The 18411-nt window shown below is 49.5% G+C and overlaps 1 protein-coding gene across 3 annotated transcripts in view; it reads left to right on the top strand.

The window, feature by feature from the left end:
* The window catches only part of ATP9B (ATPase phospholipid transporting 9B (putative)), a 122416-nt gene that overhangs the window by 87673 nt on the left and 16332 nt on the right, over nt 1-18411 (top strand). For all 3 annotated transcript variants that reach the window (XM_066352325.1, XM_066352324.1, XM_066352327.1), the window contains 6 exons: nt 4799-4959; nt 9092-9234; nt 11286-11398; nt 12958-13200; nt 14784-14945; nt 15474-15566. In XM_066352325.1, the coding sequence (XP_066208422.1) occupies nt 4799-4959; nt 9092-9234; nt 11286-11398; nt 12958-13200; nt 14784-14945; nt 15474-15566 (915 nt within the window). The remainder of the gene's footprint in view (nt 1-4798; nt 4960-9091; nt 9235-11285; nt 11399-12957; nt 13201-14783; nt 14946-15473; nt 15567-18411) is intronic.

Below are 18411 nucleotides of genomic sequence, written 5' to 3'. Positions count from 1 at the left end.
CTGTTTTTCAAATTACAATGTATTTAATTAATACAGGGAAAATATAGGACAAAATAATATTTTGCTTTCTATAAGAGTTCAGATTGGCTTTTTTGACACTTTGCATCTTATTTTGCTTTTCTAAAATAATTTCATGTAACAAATAAGTTTGAGTTTTAAGAGAGTGGCAAAAGTATGTTGATGTTCACATGTCAGTGCACGTGATGTTGATCAGCATATGATCAGCAGCTAGTGGTGTATATGCCTTACTGTAGGGAGTTTTTAATCACACGAGATTTGGTTTGGTGTGCACATTGATTTCTTAGGGACTTGGTGGCAGGACGAGGTCCGGCTCTGAGACGGATTGGAGTGGTGCTGTGTCACAGAGATAAGGTGGGCCCTCATTCATCCATGTGTGCATTAAAAAGAGCAGGCTGATCTTCTCTTGATTAAGCAGCAGAATATCGTATTTACCCTTTATTGTTGGTACAAACCATTATTTTCCTGAGCACCATTAGCTGTTTAAAACTTGGTACATAAATTAAAGAGGAGCTAAGTGGATTTGTGATCGCTGCCATTAGCAGCATTTTAGATTATACAGGCAATTATTGTGTTCATTATCCGAGAACAGCCCCTCCACAGAACCATTGTGGTGTATTAGACATTATGCACAAATTTTCCCTTAGAGATTAAAATTTCCAGTAGCGTATTTAATTTTGTTATCACAGTTGTTTCAAATAAAACAAATATTATGACAAGGAGAAAATTTGCTTTACTACTATAGGAAACTATAATAAATATTAAAATATACTTCCTAGTATACTTAATTTACCTTTTCTTATATAGTCATAGTTGCTTCTAGTGATTATTAATATATTTTATGGGTGAAGTGGTTTTTCAGTCATAGTAGAAGATACTGGTCTGTTTGTTGTTCCAAGAAACTTTTTAAAGAAAAGAGCCACGTGATAACCCGGGCTGCCACCTCCCATGCCGCGGCAGCTTCAGACGTTCACGAGTTTAACGCTGAGTCGTTTCTAGGAGCCCAGACCGCAGGTGAGGTGTATCGAAGAGACTTGTAAAGGTGTTTTAGACTAATCAGTAATAAAAAATTAACTATTAATTGAAAGTGGACTTTTAAAGAAATGAGTAGAAATGTATTTTTTTCTTCTCATCATGTTTTGTTAGAATTGGCAAGAAAAAATAAGATCGCACCACATGCGTGAGCTTATTTAATAAGCACAGTGATTTTCCCAGAAGAATCATCAGCTTTCAGGACTGGCTGCCTGCAGGGACACCTCGCGTGAGGAGCTGGGTTCCCCGGGCGGCTCCCCAACCCTCAGTGTGGCGGGCCGGGAGGACAGCACCCTCCGGGGCTCCGCTCTTACCCTGTCCAGGCTCCGTCATTCCCAGAAGAAACGTGCCGTCCTGGCAGTTTTGTCCCGGCCTTCTGGCCGTCAGGGCCGCGCTGCCAGAAAGTGGGAGGTGCTGGGTGTACATTTTGCAAGACAGTGATTCTTTATTTTATTACAAAAAAAGACCCACTCTGGAAGGCCAGATTAAATCATTCCTTTCACTTTTTAATGGGATTTGGATGAATAGAGTAAAATATGCACTTTGCATTCATTGATAGCATCTTTAGGTTGAGGTAATTGAGTCTTTTTTCCCTGACTGAATGAATAATGGCTTCATCTGACCCTCAGCGAGCCTGAGACTGAGGCCGCCTTTGTCACCGCACAGGGAGCGAGGCTGTGAAACATGCTCTACTTCCCTGGCTTAATTTTTCTTCATTTTAATCCAAAACCCCATTTTTCTCAATAATTCAAGCATAAACTATGTAGTACTTGAAGGATCGGAAATTGCAAGATATTTGTCCTCGTTGTGCCGCGTTTTAAATGGAGTTGATACATCAGGCTGTGTCCTCGGCTGCCTAGGTCTCATGGAGAGCACGGCCTATGGCAGCCCTGCAGAGCCAGGCCTGGGGTGAGGACGGCCGTGCAGGGGGTGCCGCGTGGGGAGCTCCGGGCTCTCTCCCGTGGGGCCCTGACAACCACTGACCCCCAGCAGAGAAGGGCCTGCACTCCAGCCACATGTGTGAGACCGACAGCCTCCCAAGGTGGGATTCTGGACAGAAAGTGATTGGTGCGTCCGCGCTGTTCCCTCCCAGGTGGCACGGTTGAGGGCAGGGCCTGCAGTGGGAGGGGATGCCGCTCATGTCTGAGTCCCAGTTGTTCCTGCGGTCTCTGCCCTGCTGTTCAAGACCAGGAAGTGTGCCCGCCAGCCGGGCGGACTGTGAGCTGTGGGTCTATGTGCTTGCTTAGAGAAGACCGCTCTCTGCCTTGCAGTTCTCTTATACTGTTTATTACTGGCGTGCGTCCTAGTCTTCCTACTAGATGGGCTGTTTCTTGTGGGTAAAATATCAGTTTACTCATTTTTCATGACTTTAAAATTTAGCCAAAAAATATAGTAGACGTTTCCATTTATTTGTGTAATGAATTTTCTTCACAGCTACACTTAATGGATTGTCTGACAAAGTTTTGTGTTTTTTTTCCAACTACAGAATTAGTGTTCTTATGAAAGTTTGTGGCAGAAAAAAATTTTTTTTGACAGAGTCAGAGAGAGGGACAGATAAGGACAGACAGGAAGGGAGAGAGAGATGAGAAGCACAATTCTTTATTGCAACACCTTCATTGTTCATTGATTGCTTTCTCATATGTGCCTTGACCAGGGCTACAGCAGACCGAGTGACCCCTTGCTCAAACCAGTGACCTTGGGCTCAAGCCAGGGACCTTTGGGCTCAAGCCAGCAACCTTTGGGCTCAAGCCATGTGGCAAATATTAATGCAAAACAGATATACACTAAATACATGAAATGTGGAAAAGGCTAGCTTTTTATTGATTGACCAAACACAGGGTTTCAAAAAGTAATGCAAAGTAAAACAAGTTAACAATTAACTCAGTAAATTCACAAGCTTTTATATTTGAGAATTATAGTATCATTTATTTTATCAAAGTTTTGGCAGTCCTGTTTTCTTTTCCAATTATTGTCTTTCAAAATTTGTACCAGCTTCAGGAGAAACTCCGATGACCAACAGATGATGGCCTGACACAGACTCAGTGTTCCATTCATGTCCCACAAGTCATGGGCAAGCAGCTCTGCTCAGACATGTGCCCGGCCCATGAGCACAGCCAGGTCAGGCACCTGTGGGCGCCCTGCCGCTGGCTGGCCCTGGGACCTCTGGTAGTACATGGGTAGCACCAGTTTGCAGATGAGGAAAGTGAGACTTAAAGAGCATAAGGAAGGAGTCCCGGGGTTCGATTTCCAGCCAGGGTACACAGGAGAAGCGCCCATCTGCTTCTCCACTCCTCCCCCTCTCCTTCATCTCTGTCTCTCTCTTCCCCGCCCGCAGCCAAGGCTCCATTGGAGCAAAGTTGGCCCGGGCGCTGAGGATGGCTCCATGGCCTCTGCCTTGGGTGCTAGAATGGCCCTGGTTGCAACAGAGCAACGCCCCAGATGAGCAGAGCATTGCCCCCTGGTGGGCATGCTGGGTGGATCCCAGTCGGGCGCATGCGGGGAATCTGACTGCCTCCCCGTTTCTAACTTCAGAAAAATACCAAAAAAAAAAAAAAGCATAAGGACATTCCCCAAGGTCACACAGTTAGTAAGCAGATATTCACATCCAAGTTTTTAACAATGATGATGATAAGATGACTGACATGCAAGGAGGCTCACCTTCTCCCAGGAGCTGTGCACTGTCTCTTATGACCCGGGTCCTATTGGAAGGCACTGTTGTGACCCCGCCTGAACGTGTGCCCTACCACCACCACCACACACACTGTGCTGCGTTGTCCTTCCACGAGGAAACGATGGGGAAGGGTTAATTGGCACTGACGCAGCTCAGCCTGGACGATGCCCCTCACAAGCACTGTGCTCTCAGTGTGCAGAGGGAAAGGGCTGCAGGTCGCAGGTTCTCATTGTTTCTAGACCCTGCGCACAACACAGCAGACATTGAACTGATTCTCGCTGACATAATAGTCACTCACCTTTTGCTCAGCTTGTGAATGGTCCACAGGATGAATTAGAGTGTGGTCGGAGGCGGATTTAACAATGGGCGCACGCCCTAGGCCCCGACTTCTGAAGGGCCCCGCAAAACCCCAACTTTACACTTTTTTCTTATGATAAGGAGCCCAGTATTTTCTTCTGTGCCTGGGGCCTCAACCAACCTTAGTCCACCTCTGAATGTGGTGTTTCTTACTGTGAGACCCTGAAGTATAGGACTTGCACACACACAGTGTTTCATCACAGCTTTTATTCTTAAGAGAAGTTGTTTTCAGACAGGCTCTTGGCAGACAGGGATGACAGACATACTGTCCTGTTCTTGGGGGCCTGGATCTGAGTAAAATCTGTAAGAGGGAATGCATGGAGCCTCGATACCTGACCTAGTACGTGCAATGGAAAATGCTCCTCTGCCCTCAGAAGAACTGACCGCGCTCCCTGTACTCTCCTGTCTCGTTTGTCCCTGCGAGCTCATGACATCACCACGTGGAGAAGCGTCTGAGTGTTTGTGGCTGGACACTCTAAGACATATGTGCTCTCAGCAGCTCCTGGCTGGGGACGCTGTGGGAGCAGGACTCGTTTTCAGAAGTTCTGCCTACGTCCATCTCCAGGGGGCATTTCAAGGAGAAAACCAGAGTTGGCACATTTTGTATTCCATTCTAGGAAAAGCTAATACAAAGCAGACGCGTGGAGTTGACACTCTTGTGTGTCCAGTGTGTAATATGGGGCGTTATGCTCATGTTGTAATCCCATGTGTTTCTTTCAGGTTGGTTTGTTGGACCTTGAACTCAACCAGCTGACCAAAGCGCTGTTTTTGGCATTGGTTGCTCTCTCGGTTGTCATGGTGACCTTACAAGGATTTGTAGGACCGTGGTACCGCAATCTTTTTCGGTTCCTCCTCCTCTTTTCCTACATCATTCCCATAAGGTAGGTTGAAGAATTAAGATAAAATAAATGTGTAGTTTCATTGAATATGTGTTTATTGAAATTTGTTTCTCAGTGTGAAGGAAGTCGTGCACTTCCTTCAGAGGAAGCAGCCGTGAGCTGTGAGCTCTGCTGAATCCGAAGGAACCCTTCGGGGGGGAAGGGGGGGGGGGTAATGTCAGCGTTGTTAGAATAATCTAGAAGTCTGGTGTTTTACCTCACATCAATGTATGGTAATATAATCTTAAGCCACTGGGAATACAGCAAAATCGTTCTCAGTTGTTGGTAGACTTTATTCCCAGTGCCCTTCGGCCTGTGTACAATCTACTGATACTTTAAAGTTATCTGTATTTCAGAGACCATCTGATACAGCTGTCAAGTTACCTCAAATACTAAGTAAGGCAGTCTTCTAATGTGAACGGCTTTTCAAAATGATAGCCCATCTAATTTGAGGTTGGGATGTAAGTAGTTAATCATCAATGTCTTTAAGAGAGGTGGTTAGCCGTGTTTACTTTGTTGTTTCTTTATTCTTAGACTTTTGGAGACACTTTAAGTTATATCTCTTAAATCGCATACACATAATCAGTATTTTTATTTATTTATAAACTAAAAGAAGTGCTAGCCTTTTAATAAGAGTATTTGTCCCAGTCACATGAATGACAGATATTTGGCCCCATGCTGTAAGTGGACATTTGTACTGTGTGATACAGAATGTTGGACATGAGCACATGCACACACCAGGCCCTACTCAGGTGCAGCTGATGCCCAGCCTGTGCACGCCCGAAACGGTTCTGAGTGTCGGGAGTCCTGTGTGACTGTGGCAGATCCTGAGAAGACGGACTGACATCGGTGCAAACACAGGCAGGAGCGGCTCTCCCGGAAGACCCTCCAGAGTTCACAGGCACCCTGACTATCCGGGAGAGGTGGCCATGTTCTCGGGCCCAGCACAGAGCCCCAGGCACAGTGACTGCCCTTCAGCCTCCGGCTTTCTTTGGTTCAGTGCACTGTGAACACAGACACCTGGTTTATTTTTCCTAAACCACCCAGTCCTCCCATCACCACTCAGAAACTTGACAGTGGGCATCAGAACTTTCCATTCCTTCCTGCACCTCCTGTTGCTCGGCACCCGAGATCACATTTTGTTTATCCTCATTGGCATGGCAGGCAGGGGACACTAATCAGACGGGCTGCTGGCGTACTTGGTACATACCCACCTTCTTCCCAGCTCCGTCCACCCGCACCTCTGCGCCCTGCACCCCACCACGGGCCCGTCCAGCATCACTAAGGGCACTTTTCACACAGCCTTCTTGAGCTGTTGAGACCAGTGCCACCCGCATTCACACATCCCTGCTGTTCCCACCGTGGCCTTGCTGGCATGTGGCATTTTATTAGAGGAGGATCACGCTGTCCTTAGACCAAGATCATGGAGCCCGTGAGGTTGGAAATAGAGAGTCCACACAGTCATACCTGTGAAACTCAGTTGTCTGTCTTTCTCCCAATGCAGCTGGGGAAGCAGCCTGAGAGAAATCTGGGAAGGTGCATTGCAGGGACCCTTTCCCTCCGCTGTCTAGGCTGACGGTGGGGCACACCTGTCACCAATGTAGAAAAGTTTCCTTCTCACTGAGAAAAAAAATTTGTTTAAATATGTTTGTCACAGGTAGAAAAAATGGTATGAACATTAACCGCTATTGTGTATATATTTATTTAAAGATATTTGTGACAAATCTTAGGTCAGCTACTAGTCAGAACCCCAGGAAGAGTTTCAAACTAGTGACAGACCTGACTGTTCCCTTCACAGCGCGTAGCACTGGGTGAACTCACCCATGAAAACACTCTGGTATCATCCCTGCCACCCATGGTATGTCATGAAAATTTTAAAGATACCACAGAATGGAAAATGTCTGGGGAAATTGAGATAAAATGGCATCTGTGCCATTTTCATTAAATGACAACTTACAGAAAAAGGTTTTGACTTTTTTATTTATTTTTTTTATTTTTGACGGGGGGGGTATAGATAGGGACAGACAGGAACGGAGAGAGATGAGAAGCATCATCATCAGTTTTTCGTTGCGACGCTTTAGTTCATTGATTGCTTTCTCATATGTGCCTTGACCGTGGGCCTTCAGCAGACCCAGTAACCCCTTGCTCAAGCCAGCGACCTTGGGTCCAAGCTGGTGATCTTTTTTTTTTGCTCAAGCCAGATGAGCCTGCGCTCAAGCTGATGAGCTCAGGGTCTCGAACCTGGGTCCTTCCGGCATCCCAGTCCGACGCTCTATCCACTGCGCCACCGCCTGGTCAGGTAGTTTTGACTACTTTTGATAAAACTCATTAAAATGACAGATTCATTCTTTTGCTCAGATTAGGATCTAAAAATAAGTCCCATTACCTAGGATGCATGTGAGCCATCTCAGGTAGGCTCTTCCTGAGGGGCGTGGCTGCTCCGGGGTTGGCTCACCTGGTTGTGACAAGTGCCACATGTTTAATTGTAGCAGATGAGCATATGGACACAGCAGGCAGCATGGGTCTCAGTGGGATGGCACCACACATTTTAGGGAAGTACACCTTGGGTTTACTCAGGGTCCAGTCACCCCTCAGAGATTTTTACAGATGGAAGATGAGACTGTATGGGCAAGAGCGTGCCACCAACCACACGAGCTCGTTCTGAAGTAATCTGTGCTGTCTCACCACAGCGGACAGCGGGGTCATACGCAGTCCTCAGCCAACATTTCTTACCACACCAGTTTTTTAGGATAGTTTATTTTGTTTTTCTTACAATGTAAGAGTAAAGGTAAGAACTGCCTCTGGTTCAGTTACCATGGAAAATTATAGGTGACTTTTCTGTTATTTGGGTCAGGTCCCTGGATAACAATTTCACAGTTGGTAAGTTAACAATATAATGCCTGGAAAATATATCTGGTATCTAGAACTTTATAATCTGTTCCTCTAATTCTCAGAGTAGTAGTAGGCTTACTGTACTTTTTTGTTCACAAATGTCATTATAAAGTACAGGTTGAATTGAGGTCTATGTTATCTATGTAATTCTATAAAATTAAAACATTACTAGAAAGTTAAATATGATTACTCTCAACTTAGTGTTTGAAGTCAGAGCTTCTGAAATTTTTAACATTAAAAAGCAAACCGTCACAGTGTGAGTCAAATGGCCTTGCTCCCTTCCTCCCACATGGTCTCTGGTTTTATAGTTGAAGGTGCTCCCCGTCGTCTGACCATGAGCTTCCTATTTGTGGTTCTCCTTGACTCATTAGCCCAAGTTCACCGCCATACCCTCTTCAGTCTTTGCAGGGTGTTTGTATTTATGCCACAGTGTTGTGTGAAGTAGTAAATCTTTACCACTCTGTAACTGTCAGTCCTTCATGACCAGAGGTAATGACATGGGAAAATTGGCTAGCGAGGAAGCGCACGTGTAAGGTGAAGAGTGTGGGGACACCAGGGTGACAGATGTGCACAGCGGGGACATGGGGTCACGCTGTGGCCAGATTGGGCTTCTGGGCCTCGTAGACAAGGAGCGGGATGGGGGGGAAGCACTTCCGCAGTGGCCTTGCACAGCAGCCTGAGTCCCCCAGGCAAGTTCTGCACACTTCTGTCTGGTGGTGCCACTTGTAAGATTTATACACACGTGCTGAGGATGCACTTGTTACTTACAGAAATGCTCTCACTCCCAGAGTGCTTGGAGTCCTGGGCTCGGTCCACGTCCGCACAGCCCTGGCCAGCCTGTCCGGTCCTCCGTGCTGCTACTTTCTGCACTTTCCTCCCATCCGCCAGCTGTCTGTTCCTTGTCGCCATGGTCACGTGACCTGGCTCAGCAGCTGTGTGGCTCAGAAGCTCTTTTAAAAATGAGACCTGTTTCAAATGATCATTCCCCGTGGGGCAGCGTGGCAGCTGCCTGCATGTCCCTCATAACAGCCCACCTTTTCAGGACAGCCTGAGTGACCCACTGCACGGTTACTGCAGACATGCTCTGGGTTGTACAAAGCTTTGTTGGCTTAAAGTTTAAAATTCAATGCTGCTTATTTCCTGTAAAATTAAAGATGGTGTGTGTAGATGCACATGGGAACCATGAGTGGGCATATTCACAGGTTTGGGTCCCACTAACCATGGCAGTGGTTTCATTTGGCAGTTTGCGAGTGAACTTGGACATGGGCAAAGCCGCGTATGGATGGATGATGATGAGGGACGAGCACATTCCTGGCACTGTCGTCCGGACCAGCACCATCCCAGAGGAGCTGGGCCGCTTGGTGTACCTACTGACAGACAAGACAGGTACCCCTCTTGTATGTTTGCCACCGGGTGACCTGGGCGGGGGGGACAACAGAATGGGTTCATATTTAGAATTTCTCAGACTCTGCTGTTGAAAACTGACACATGGCTACTCTTCATCTTCTAACATACACAGTATCAGAATCAACAAAGGATCAGGTTCCTAGAAAGCTGTTACATTTCTGTGTTGTGAATTTTCTCCGTCCTGTCAGTGTTGTTTTGTTCTGTATAACTGTTGTAGCTCCTCTGTAGAGGCTTCTGCAGAGTAGAGGTACTTGTTTGTCACAGGACAGCACTGTCTGCAGTTCCTCTGCATGGCTGAGTCACGTCTGTCACCACCCTGAGAATGATGCCTGCAGGACTTCTCCATAGAAATTAATGTCCTCTGTGCCTGCTTTGCTCATGTAGTCCAAAAAACTGCTTTATTAAGGAACTACAGCTTTTTTGTTTCAGGAATCACAAACCTTTGCAAATGACACTTTCTGCCCACGGAGCCACCGTTGTGACCAGGTCACTGGGTGCTCTGACCTGGTGGCTCAGCCTTTCTGGCTGTCAGTGCTGCCCCATTGTCAGGTCTCACACTCGAGACAGACTGGCTGCTTCTATGTTAAGATGACAGAAATTGTAGAAACTGTCATTCGGCTGAAATCAGGAAGATAAGATATGTAACATAAGCGGGCTTCACTGACTCCTTCGGTAGCTGGTCCATCTCAGCACGCAGGCTGTGTCCCGGAGACACGGGCTTGGGCCCCAGCAAGGACCCTCCCCTCCACACCCAGAGGCAGCTGTGCAGTCACAACTTCCTTGGAATTTAAAAAAATATTTTCAGGAGTCACCTTACAGTGTGAGAAATTACATCGTATATGTCATTCAACCTAAAATCATGTTTGTATAAGTATGTCTGTGTCTTCAACCCAACAAGATATGGTTCCAGGTGTTCAAATGATAGAATAACAGACAAATACTTAACAGCCAATGTTAATTCAATGAGAAATGTTAACCACTTATTTGTATCAGTTTTAAATGGCTTAAGACATGATTTATTAGCAAGTTAGAAATCTTAGAAGATGCAACAATTACTACACAGTGTTTGATTGAAATGACAAACGTATAGGATGTATTGTTCTCTCAGCATTTGGCATAACCATTGGACACGTCACCACAGTGAAGATTTAGAAAGTTTTCATGACTCTGCAAAGCCTCCTGCACCCCCCCACCAACCCTAGGCAGCCCCTGGTCTACTTCCTGCCTCCACAGATTTGCCAATTGGACTTTCCTGTGAGTGGCTTCTTTCACTCAGCATAACTCTTTCAAGGGTCTTTGCACTGTGTGGGTATCCACGTTTCATTCCTTTTTATTGCTGAATGATATTCCATTGTGTGGACGCACCACACTTTATTGGGTGATGGACATTATAGCTGTTTCTGGGTTTTGCGTGTTCTGAATGCTGCTCAGATAGCTGACCTGTGCACGCACCCCTCACTGCCTTCCTCGTGCACCTCAGCCCCATTCGTGGCTGGCCCCACTGACTGGCAGTGCCAGGGACTGACCACTTGCTGCTTGGACACTCCTCATCCGCAAGGGGCCCTCTCCGCACTGGGCTCCTTTTTCTTTTTCCAGGGCTGCACGCATCTGTCCTGTTCAGTTAAGAATGCTCCATTTCAGACAGGAGCCTGACAGACACACTAACTCGGAGCTCGCTGTCTTGGCCGGGCGATGCTCTGTGGTGTGACACGAAGCTGTAACCCATGCTGCAGTAGTTCTATGCCTGTCTCCTTCAGAACAGGCAGGCGCTGCCCCTGTCCCGAACAGCGGGTCTGCATGGGAAGGTGGAGACTAGACATCCCCAGAGAGCTGGACCTGGCACAGTATTAAAGCCATTGAAAAGGGAACTTAGCTGCTAGGGAGAAACTTGTGTTCTCACTAGTAAAGCGGAAAGAGTGGCAAACAGCATGTTCAGAGGCTGTGTGGTGGCAGAGGCGGTTCAGAGGGTGGGTCCCAGCCACGATGAGCCCCTGGGTGCATGACGTGCTGTTGTCGCCCCCCTGCCGCAGGAACGCTCACCCAGAACGAGATGGTGTTCAAGCGGCTGCACTTGGGCTCCGTGTCCTACGGCACAGACACGATGGACGAGATCCAGAGCCACGTCCGGAGCTCCTACACTCAGGTGAGTGGCTGCTATCCTGAAGCAATGCGTTCCTCTCCTCGTCAGCTCCAGTTCATAAACCAAGACACATGTTTGGGACTAATAAGCCTTTCTATGCTGTAGAGTCATAGTGGCCTTAAGTCACTCAGATTGTCTCAGTGAACATTTTGTCAGAACGAGTTAAGATCGTGTGCTGAGACTGCTAAGTGGACTGTTTCATGTGCTCCCTAACCCTCCGGTTTTCTTGTTTACTTTCTAGTTGACGAGACTTTCTCGGACACTTTTGATTTTCATGTTTTCAATAAAGTAGAACTCTGGTGTCTGGAGCCCAGCGGGCCATCGCTGTCCTTGGCAGCTTCAGCCACCCCGGCCACTCCATGCCTTTGCTGATGCCCTCAAGCCCCCCCCACACACACACACACACACCTGTGACGTATAGTCTGTATCTACCAGATGATGACTATTTTTCACATTATCTAAATCTCGATTTTTCACTGGGCCCCATGGGACCTGTGAAGGACTGTGTGCCCTCATGTGGGTGCAGCTGGGTGGTGACAGCTGTGCCTGTCACGTGGGCAGCGAGCCTGCCACTGAGTCCACTGGAGTCCTGACGGTCAGGCCTCTGCTGGGAGCCGTGTCAGCCCCGGGCGTGTGTGTAGGGCGTGTCACGGTCAGGGAGGGTGTGCAGACCGTAGCTCTATCCCCGACAGGCGTGCTGCCTTCACCCGTCCTATGACCAGAAGTCACTGACCAGAGGGGTGGAGCCAGCACCAGATGGAAGTGCTGCTCAGGCTGTTTGTCAGGAGTCGTCCTGCTCTGCCGGGCGGGCTTCCTGCAGAACCCTCACAATGTGGTAGCACTCTGAGATGTGTCGGGTCCAGGAGTGCACAGAGCTCCTCAGGGTGGCCTTGGCTCAGCGCTTAGTGGGGCTCCCATGGGGTCCAGCAGGTGGCCCTTTGCATCCGCCTGGACCTGCAGATACGGGACTGATGTGCACCTGGCAGAGCTCAGTGCGGCCGCCACTCCTCATTCCACAGGAGCCCCTCCCGCAGGTCCTGTGGGCACGCAACTTCTGAGGTGCTGTCAAGTGAAAGCAGCCTGGTGTGTGTACGTGTGCACTACATGTCCTGTTTGCACACTCACACATGCACAAAAGCAAGCTGGTTGGGTTGTGGTTACTTAGCAAAGGTTTACACCATTTATATGGAGCATTTGCAGAGAACAGTGAGAGGCCGTGAGGGCCGTACTCTGTCCTGTTCTGTCCTCAGCCTTACTCTGCTCCTAGTAGCAAATGCACAGGAGCTGTAAAACACTCAGCAAAACAACGCCACAGGTAGAGTCACTCTAGTGACAGGAAGACAGCAGATACCTTGGTGCACTGCACACCTGGGAAATACTGAAGCCCTCTGCAGCGGTTGGATGAACACCAACCCTCCCAGCAGGTGTGATGCCAGAGGCCCTCGGGGCCGGGGCAGGCGGCCTCTTCTCTCTCCGGCCTGCCCCATGGAGGAGTGCATAGAACAGCACAAGTGCAGTGTCAGCTCTGCTCCGTCTCAGCTCCGTGCCCTCCCTGTCCACAGCTGCAGTCTCAGGCCGGTGGGCACAGCTCCACACCACCCAGAAAAGCCCAGGCCTCAGGCCCCAAAGTCAGGAAGAGTGTCAGCAGTCGGGTCCACGAAGCGGTGAAGGCCGTCGCCCTGTGCCACAACGTGACACCCGTGTATGAGTCCCGCACCGATGTGACTGGGGAGACCGAGTATGCCGAGGTGGACCAAGACTTCAGCGATGAGAACCGCACCTACCAGGCCTCCAGCCCTGATGAGGTCAGTTGCCTTTCAGAGGCTTGCGTTTCTCCGTGTCCTTCTGTGTGGTGCAGAGCCATGTTGGTGGGGGTTTCATGGGGCCCACAGACGTGAGTGTGAGTTCTTCTGGGATGAATAGGGAACTTTGTGATGGTGTGCAATGCATGCTTAGTGACAGGCTGGAACACCTGAGGCTTGTGAGGCCTCACACATGCGCGCCTTGGCTCCTGATGTTTTGGAACACCAAGCATTCGTCACAGAGAGCCCAGGAGAACCAGAGAGCTTTCTGATTTCATAATTGGTGCATGCCCAAGTCAGATTTTAGAAAATCTGTTGACATTTGGGACTGTCATCACCAGCCTTATCATTTAGTCTTTTTCTTATCTCCAAATGAGTCATCAGGTCTGCAGATTAAATTTCTAGTTACTAAATAACTCTTAAAACCTACAGAAAACAGAAATGATGAAATTTTCAGTATGGTGATTAGGTCGGGTTCTGCACCAGCCCTGCACCACACGTGCTGAGCACCTGTGGCCCCGTGTGGGCCGGGCATGAGGGGAGCGCACCCCATCAGGCACACTGTCCTCGTGGTGGACGGTCCACATTGTGCAGTGCCCCCACTAGCAGGTCCTCGTGTCAGCCTCCCACAGCAGGGCAGCTCTTTCCCAGAAACGTGTGAGCAGACGGGTTTCCATGCTGCTAACTGGAGCGCTGGGGATTTGTCCTAAGTCCTTAAGGGTCTGTGAGGTGTTGTTGTGACGTGCATGCCGTCCTGGTGTTTGTGGTGGTTCCTGCCGGTGTAGTGAGGGGGTATCCTGTTGGGTCACAGTATGGAGCTGCTCATGCCTGGTCATCGTTTCTGACAACGAATGGTCAGTCGTTCATTTTCTCTAGGAGTCGCAAGTTCCCGGCCTGTCCCTAGTGTCCGCAGCCTGCACATAGCATGTCCAGCTTAGCCACTTCAGACATGGGTTTACCCATCAAATGGGAATAGGGCCATATGTTTATATATATAGTATATCTGTGATTTCAGATATTCCCCCTGGCCAGCTACCTGACAGTCACTGATATATCCCGGAGGTATCTTAAGTCCTATGTCCACCCTTCCCACCAAGAATCTCCAGCCCAGGCAGCCTGAGTGCTGAGTCCTACCAAAGCTTTCAAAGGAAGTAACACCAGTCTATTCCGTCCCTTCTACACAAAGGGAGATGAGGGGTTGGTACTTCTCAGTTCATGTCACACTGATACTGAGTCAGAGGCATTACAAAACACTTATCAGCCATAGTCACTATGTGCACAGATGCAAAAGTCTCTTACAGCACAGCAACATGTGTCTGCTGGACCCTGGCTCCAGGTAGCTGGTAAACTAGGGTTAGTCAGCCGTGGCCTTTGCCTTCAAAAGTGAGACCAGGGGCCCTGTCATGCTGCCTACTGCTGGCCCATCGAGGCATTATTTCAGGGGAATGCTGGGTGCCCCTGTAAAACCCCACAGGGCTCTTGGTGCAGTAGGTATGTGAATTGGTCATCTCTTGGCTGCTTTGTGACCACCAGCCTGTTCCCTCCCTGGGAAACCAGTGGCTTCACCTCTCACTGGTATCCCCCAGGTGGCCCTGGTGCAGTGGACAGAGAGCGTGGGCCTCACCCTGGTCAACAGAGACCTCATGTCCATACAGCTGAGGGCGCCGAGCGGCCAGATCCTGACCTTCTGTGTCCTGCAGACGTTCCCCTTCACGTCGGAGAGCAAGCGCATGGGCGTCATCGTCAGGGTAGGTGCCGCTCGTCCCCACACAGGGCTCTCTGCACCAGTGACACGCGGGGAGCTCATGTGGCCCTGGTGGGGGGATGGCACACCCAGCTCCCCACTCATGAAGATGTTGCTTCCTCGTCTGTCTGGTTTTAGCAGCAGTAGAGCGCTGAAGGCTATAATGTAAGAATGACTTATGACCACAAAGTTGCTGAAACAAACCCTAGTCAGTGTTTTAACAGATGACAAAACTATGTATTAGAAGTTGGCTAAACAAGGAAGCTTATTTAACCAAACCCTGCAAAGTTGAGGGAATCCATGCTTACCTCACAGTCCAGGCAGACACCCAGCAACAGGCTGTGTTTAGAGAAGGGCACAGCGTCCCATGATCTGCCCCTGTGTTCTCATCCTCTGCTGCCCATGCACCAGGAGCACGGAGCCTGCACAGGACGGTGTGGGGGCAGCTCAGGCAGAGGACTTGTCCCCAGAGTGTTGCAGGAGCTGGGAGGGCCGCCACTTGGCTGACACATCAGTCTGTTCTCCCTGGCAGGACGAGTCCACCGCAGAGATCACCTTCTACATGAAGGGTGCCGATGCCGTCATGTCCACCATCGTCCAGTACAACGACTGGCTGGAGGAGGAGGTACCTGCTGTGCGGGGTGCCCACGTGCTCATAGACCAGCAAGCAGACTGAGACCAGTGCCCGAGCTAGTAGAGCCAGGTGTCTGGGAGTGAAGGGTGGTGCCCGATTGCAAAGCCGACACCACGTGTGCCAGAACGGGGGTGCCTTCAGGTTGTTCCGAGTGAGGCCAGCCCCTTTCCCCTCAGGGCAGGAGCAGGGCGCCACTCAGTGAGCACAGCTCCCTCTCCGCACACATGCCGCTGTGGGGGGGGGGGGGGTGCGGGCCGGCCGCTGCAGTCTTCCGGGGAGTGTTTGTCGTGCTCATGGGAAGGGGAGGCTTTACTAGTCACTCGTTACAGCGTTCTGAAATCATCACATAGCCAGAGCCGTGTTGTAATACGTTAAATAGTCATTTGTAACCTAGACCATTTGCAAGAAAATTTTAATTAGAATTTTAATCAAATTCTAATTTGTATATAGGATTTATTTTAAAAATAGAAAGATACAAACATAACCAATGCTCTATTTCATCAACTTCTTCCTACACAAATAAGATTTGTTTTAGCCTTGTGATGTTGTGTTATTTGTTTATGTGTCTGCATTAAGAAGCTGACTTCAAGGTAGCACTAACGCACTGCAGGGATAAACGCGAGCCTTTTAGTGTGTGCACGTTACCACTCCCCTGATATCTCCCCCACCGCGATGCCGCGATGGTCTGTCAATGTGGGGCCACACCCCCCACGATGGTATTGGCAATATGAATCAATAGCTCCTCAGGCACTGGGATTTAATCAGGGACATGAATAAATTAAACTCCCTGAAGACCTAGTAAAATGCCATAAAAATTAGTTTTGGTCATAATGATGTGCAATTAATTATAAAATACTTGTTTAATTTATTTAGCTTTATGAGGTCAAATCAATAAATGTCTTACAACAGACAGATAATGTCAGATTGTCTTTCACAAAGATAACTTTATTAATGATCCTTTGTGCATCTATTTCCTCCACATTGCAGTCCTCCTCATAGACACCCCTGACCTCCACCCCGTCTTTGTTGTGATGCTGTTGTAGCCTGAGCGCTGGCTATGGGAGACCAGCCGGCGCTCGGGGTGGTCCCCGGGGGCGACCCAGGCTCCTGTCTCATACAAGCCCCATGTTGGAGTCTTGGTCATAAACTGGTGTACTCCGAATATTTAAAAAAAAAAAAAAAAAAAAAAAGGCAGTAGCACTTTCCACTGTTGTGTGAGGAAAGGGCGGTTTCAGTGCACCTGTGACATGAGTCTGCAGACTCAAGGGTGTGATGCAGTGGCAGTTGCTGCCGCCCACCCCGGACCTCCTGTGGGCACTGAGACAGGACCTAGAATTTGGGACAGGGGAATGTGAAACGCAGTGAGATGCACACACTGTCCCTTGGGGCCCTGTCCCCGAGCCAGGACCCTCCATCAGCTCCCTGCCATGTCTCAGCTGTGTGTGGGACTGTGAGCATCAAAACCGGTCCACCCAGCCACCTGAGCAGGAGCATCAGCAAACCCGAGTGGTTGACACTTTGTGTCTGCCTGCAGATTCCAGCATCTTATCACCAAACATGTGATGGGCTCTGCTGGAGGCAGGGAGGGAGAGGGAGGTGAGGTTATCTGCAAACTCTGGCTTTGCCCTGAAGGAACAGTGGAAGATGATAGGGTCTCTGCCTGTGGCCCACAGGGTGCGAGCTTGAGTGCACTGTGTCTGGACAGTTCATCAGCAAGCCTGCACGCTGGTCCCTGAGCGGTGCGGGATTTCACTCTAATTCTGATGCACAGAAGGTCAGACACTCAAAGTCACGGTCCCCCCCAGGGGCTGGGGTGCAGACTGGCATCCCTGTGGGCAGCCACAGCAAGGGCACCAACCTCCCCTCCTGCCCTGCCAGCACTATGTGTCCATTCCCCCACACGCCATCACCAATGTCACCTTTTCAGTAGCGAGGTTGTTGCTGGTGACAAGCCCACTTACAGGCATCCTCACACGGTCACTTTGTGCTTTCAGATGTGCTGTGATGCTACTGTCAACTGGTTGTTCTTTGGCCATGACACAGTGTCCTGTACCCCTCAGTATTACTAACAGGACCTTCAGAAGACCCTGCTCTCTCCCTGGTGTCAAGGCAGCAGAACATGTTGGCATGCTGGCACCACCTTTGCTAGATCTCTTCCCAAAAGGCCATCGCGTGGCGTAGACACAGGCAGGGGTGCCTGCGGGGCCAGAGTGGCCTCGGGTTCCGAGGTGAAGTGGTCACCATGGTCTCTGTGAGCCACAGATGCCCCAGACAGGCTAAACCACTGGAGTTTGGAGCTTTCAAAACATAGTTGAAGTTTGAAGCAGTTCCTCAAGGTTTGAGAGTTGAGGGGGTCAGTGATCAGGGGAGGGGCCTTTGGCAGCAGGGGCCCAGGAGGCAGGGGCCTGGACGAGCCCGGCTCTTCTTGATGTATCAGCAGGTGACTTTCAAATAGGTCGTGCAGAGTGCACTAGCTTAGTGTTCATCACCTCGTGGCTTAAACTTTATTTTTCATAAAAAGCATGTTACTCTGTGATACTGCTTCTCACCCCGTCCCGGGGGGCTCTTCTCCCCCAGCTTTGGCCACCAGCCTCCCCGCTGCGCCGTGCAGCCGGGGCCCCTGTGGAGAGCCGTGTGGTTTACATGCTCACAATACCACTTCTGACTTTGTGCTTGTCACCTAGAGAGCTGCCCTGTGGTGTCTGCCCCATGTGTGCCCTGCTTCTTGTCCTCAGACCTCAGAAGAGCAAGAGCACCGTGTGGGCTGAGGGGACAGTGTGTGGACTGGCGAGCAGTGCCTGGAGGACTGGGTAGACCGGCACCATCAGCTCCCACC

Source organism: Saccopteryx leptura, chromosome 11 (genome assembly GCF_036850995.1).
Source record: "Saccopteryx leptura isolate mSacLep1 chromosome 11, mSacLep1_pri_phased_curated, whole genome shotgun sequence".
NCBI lineage: Eukaryota > Metazoa > Chordata > Mammalia > Chiroptera > Emballonuridae > Saccopteryx > Saccopteryx leptura.
The sequence above is the reverse complement of the archived record's forward strand: the minus strand, read 5'-3'. Positions and strand labels throughout refer to the sequence as shown.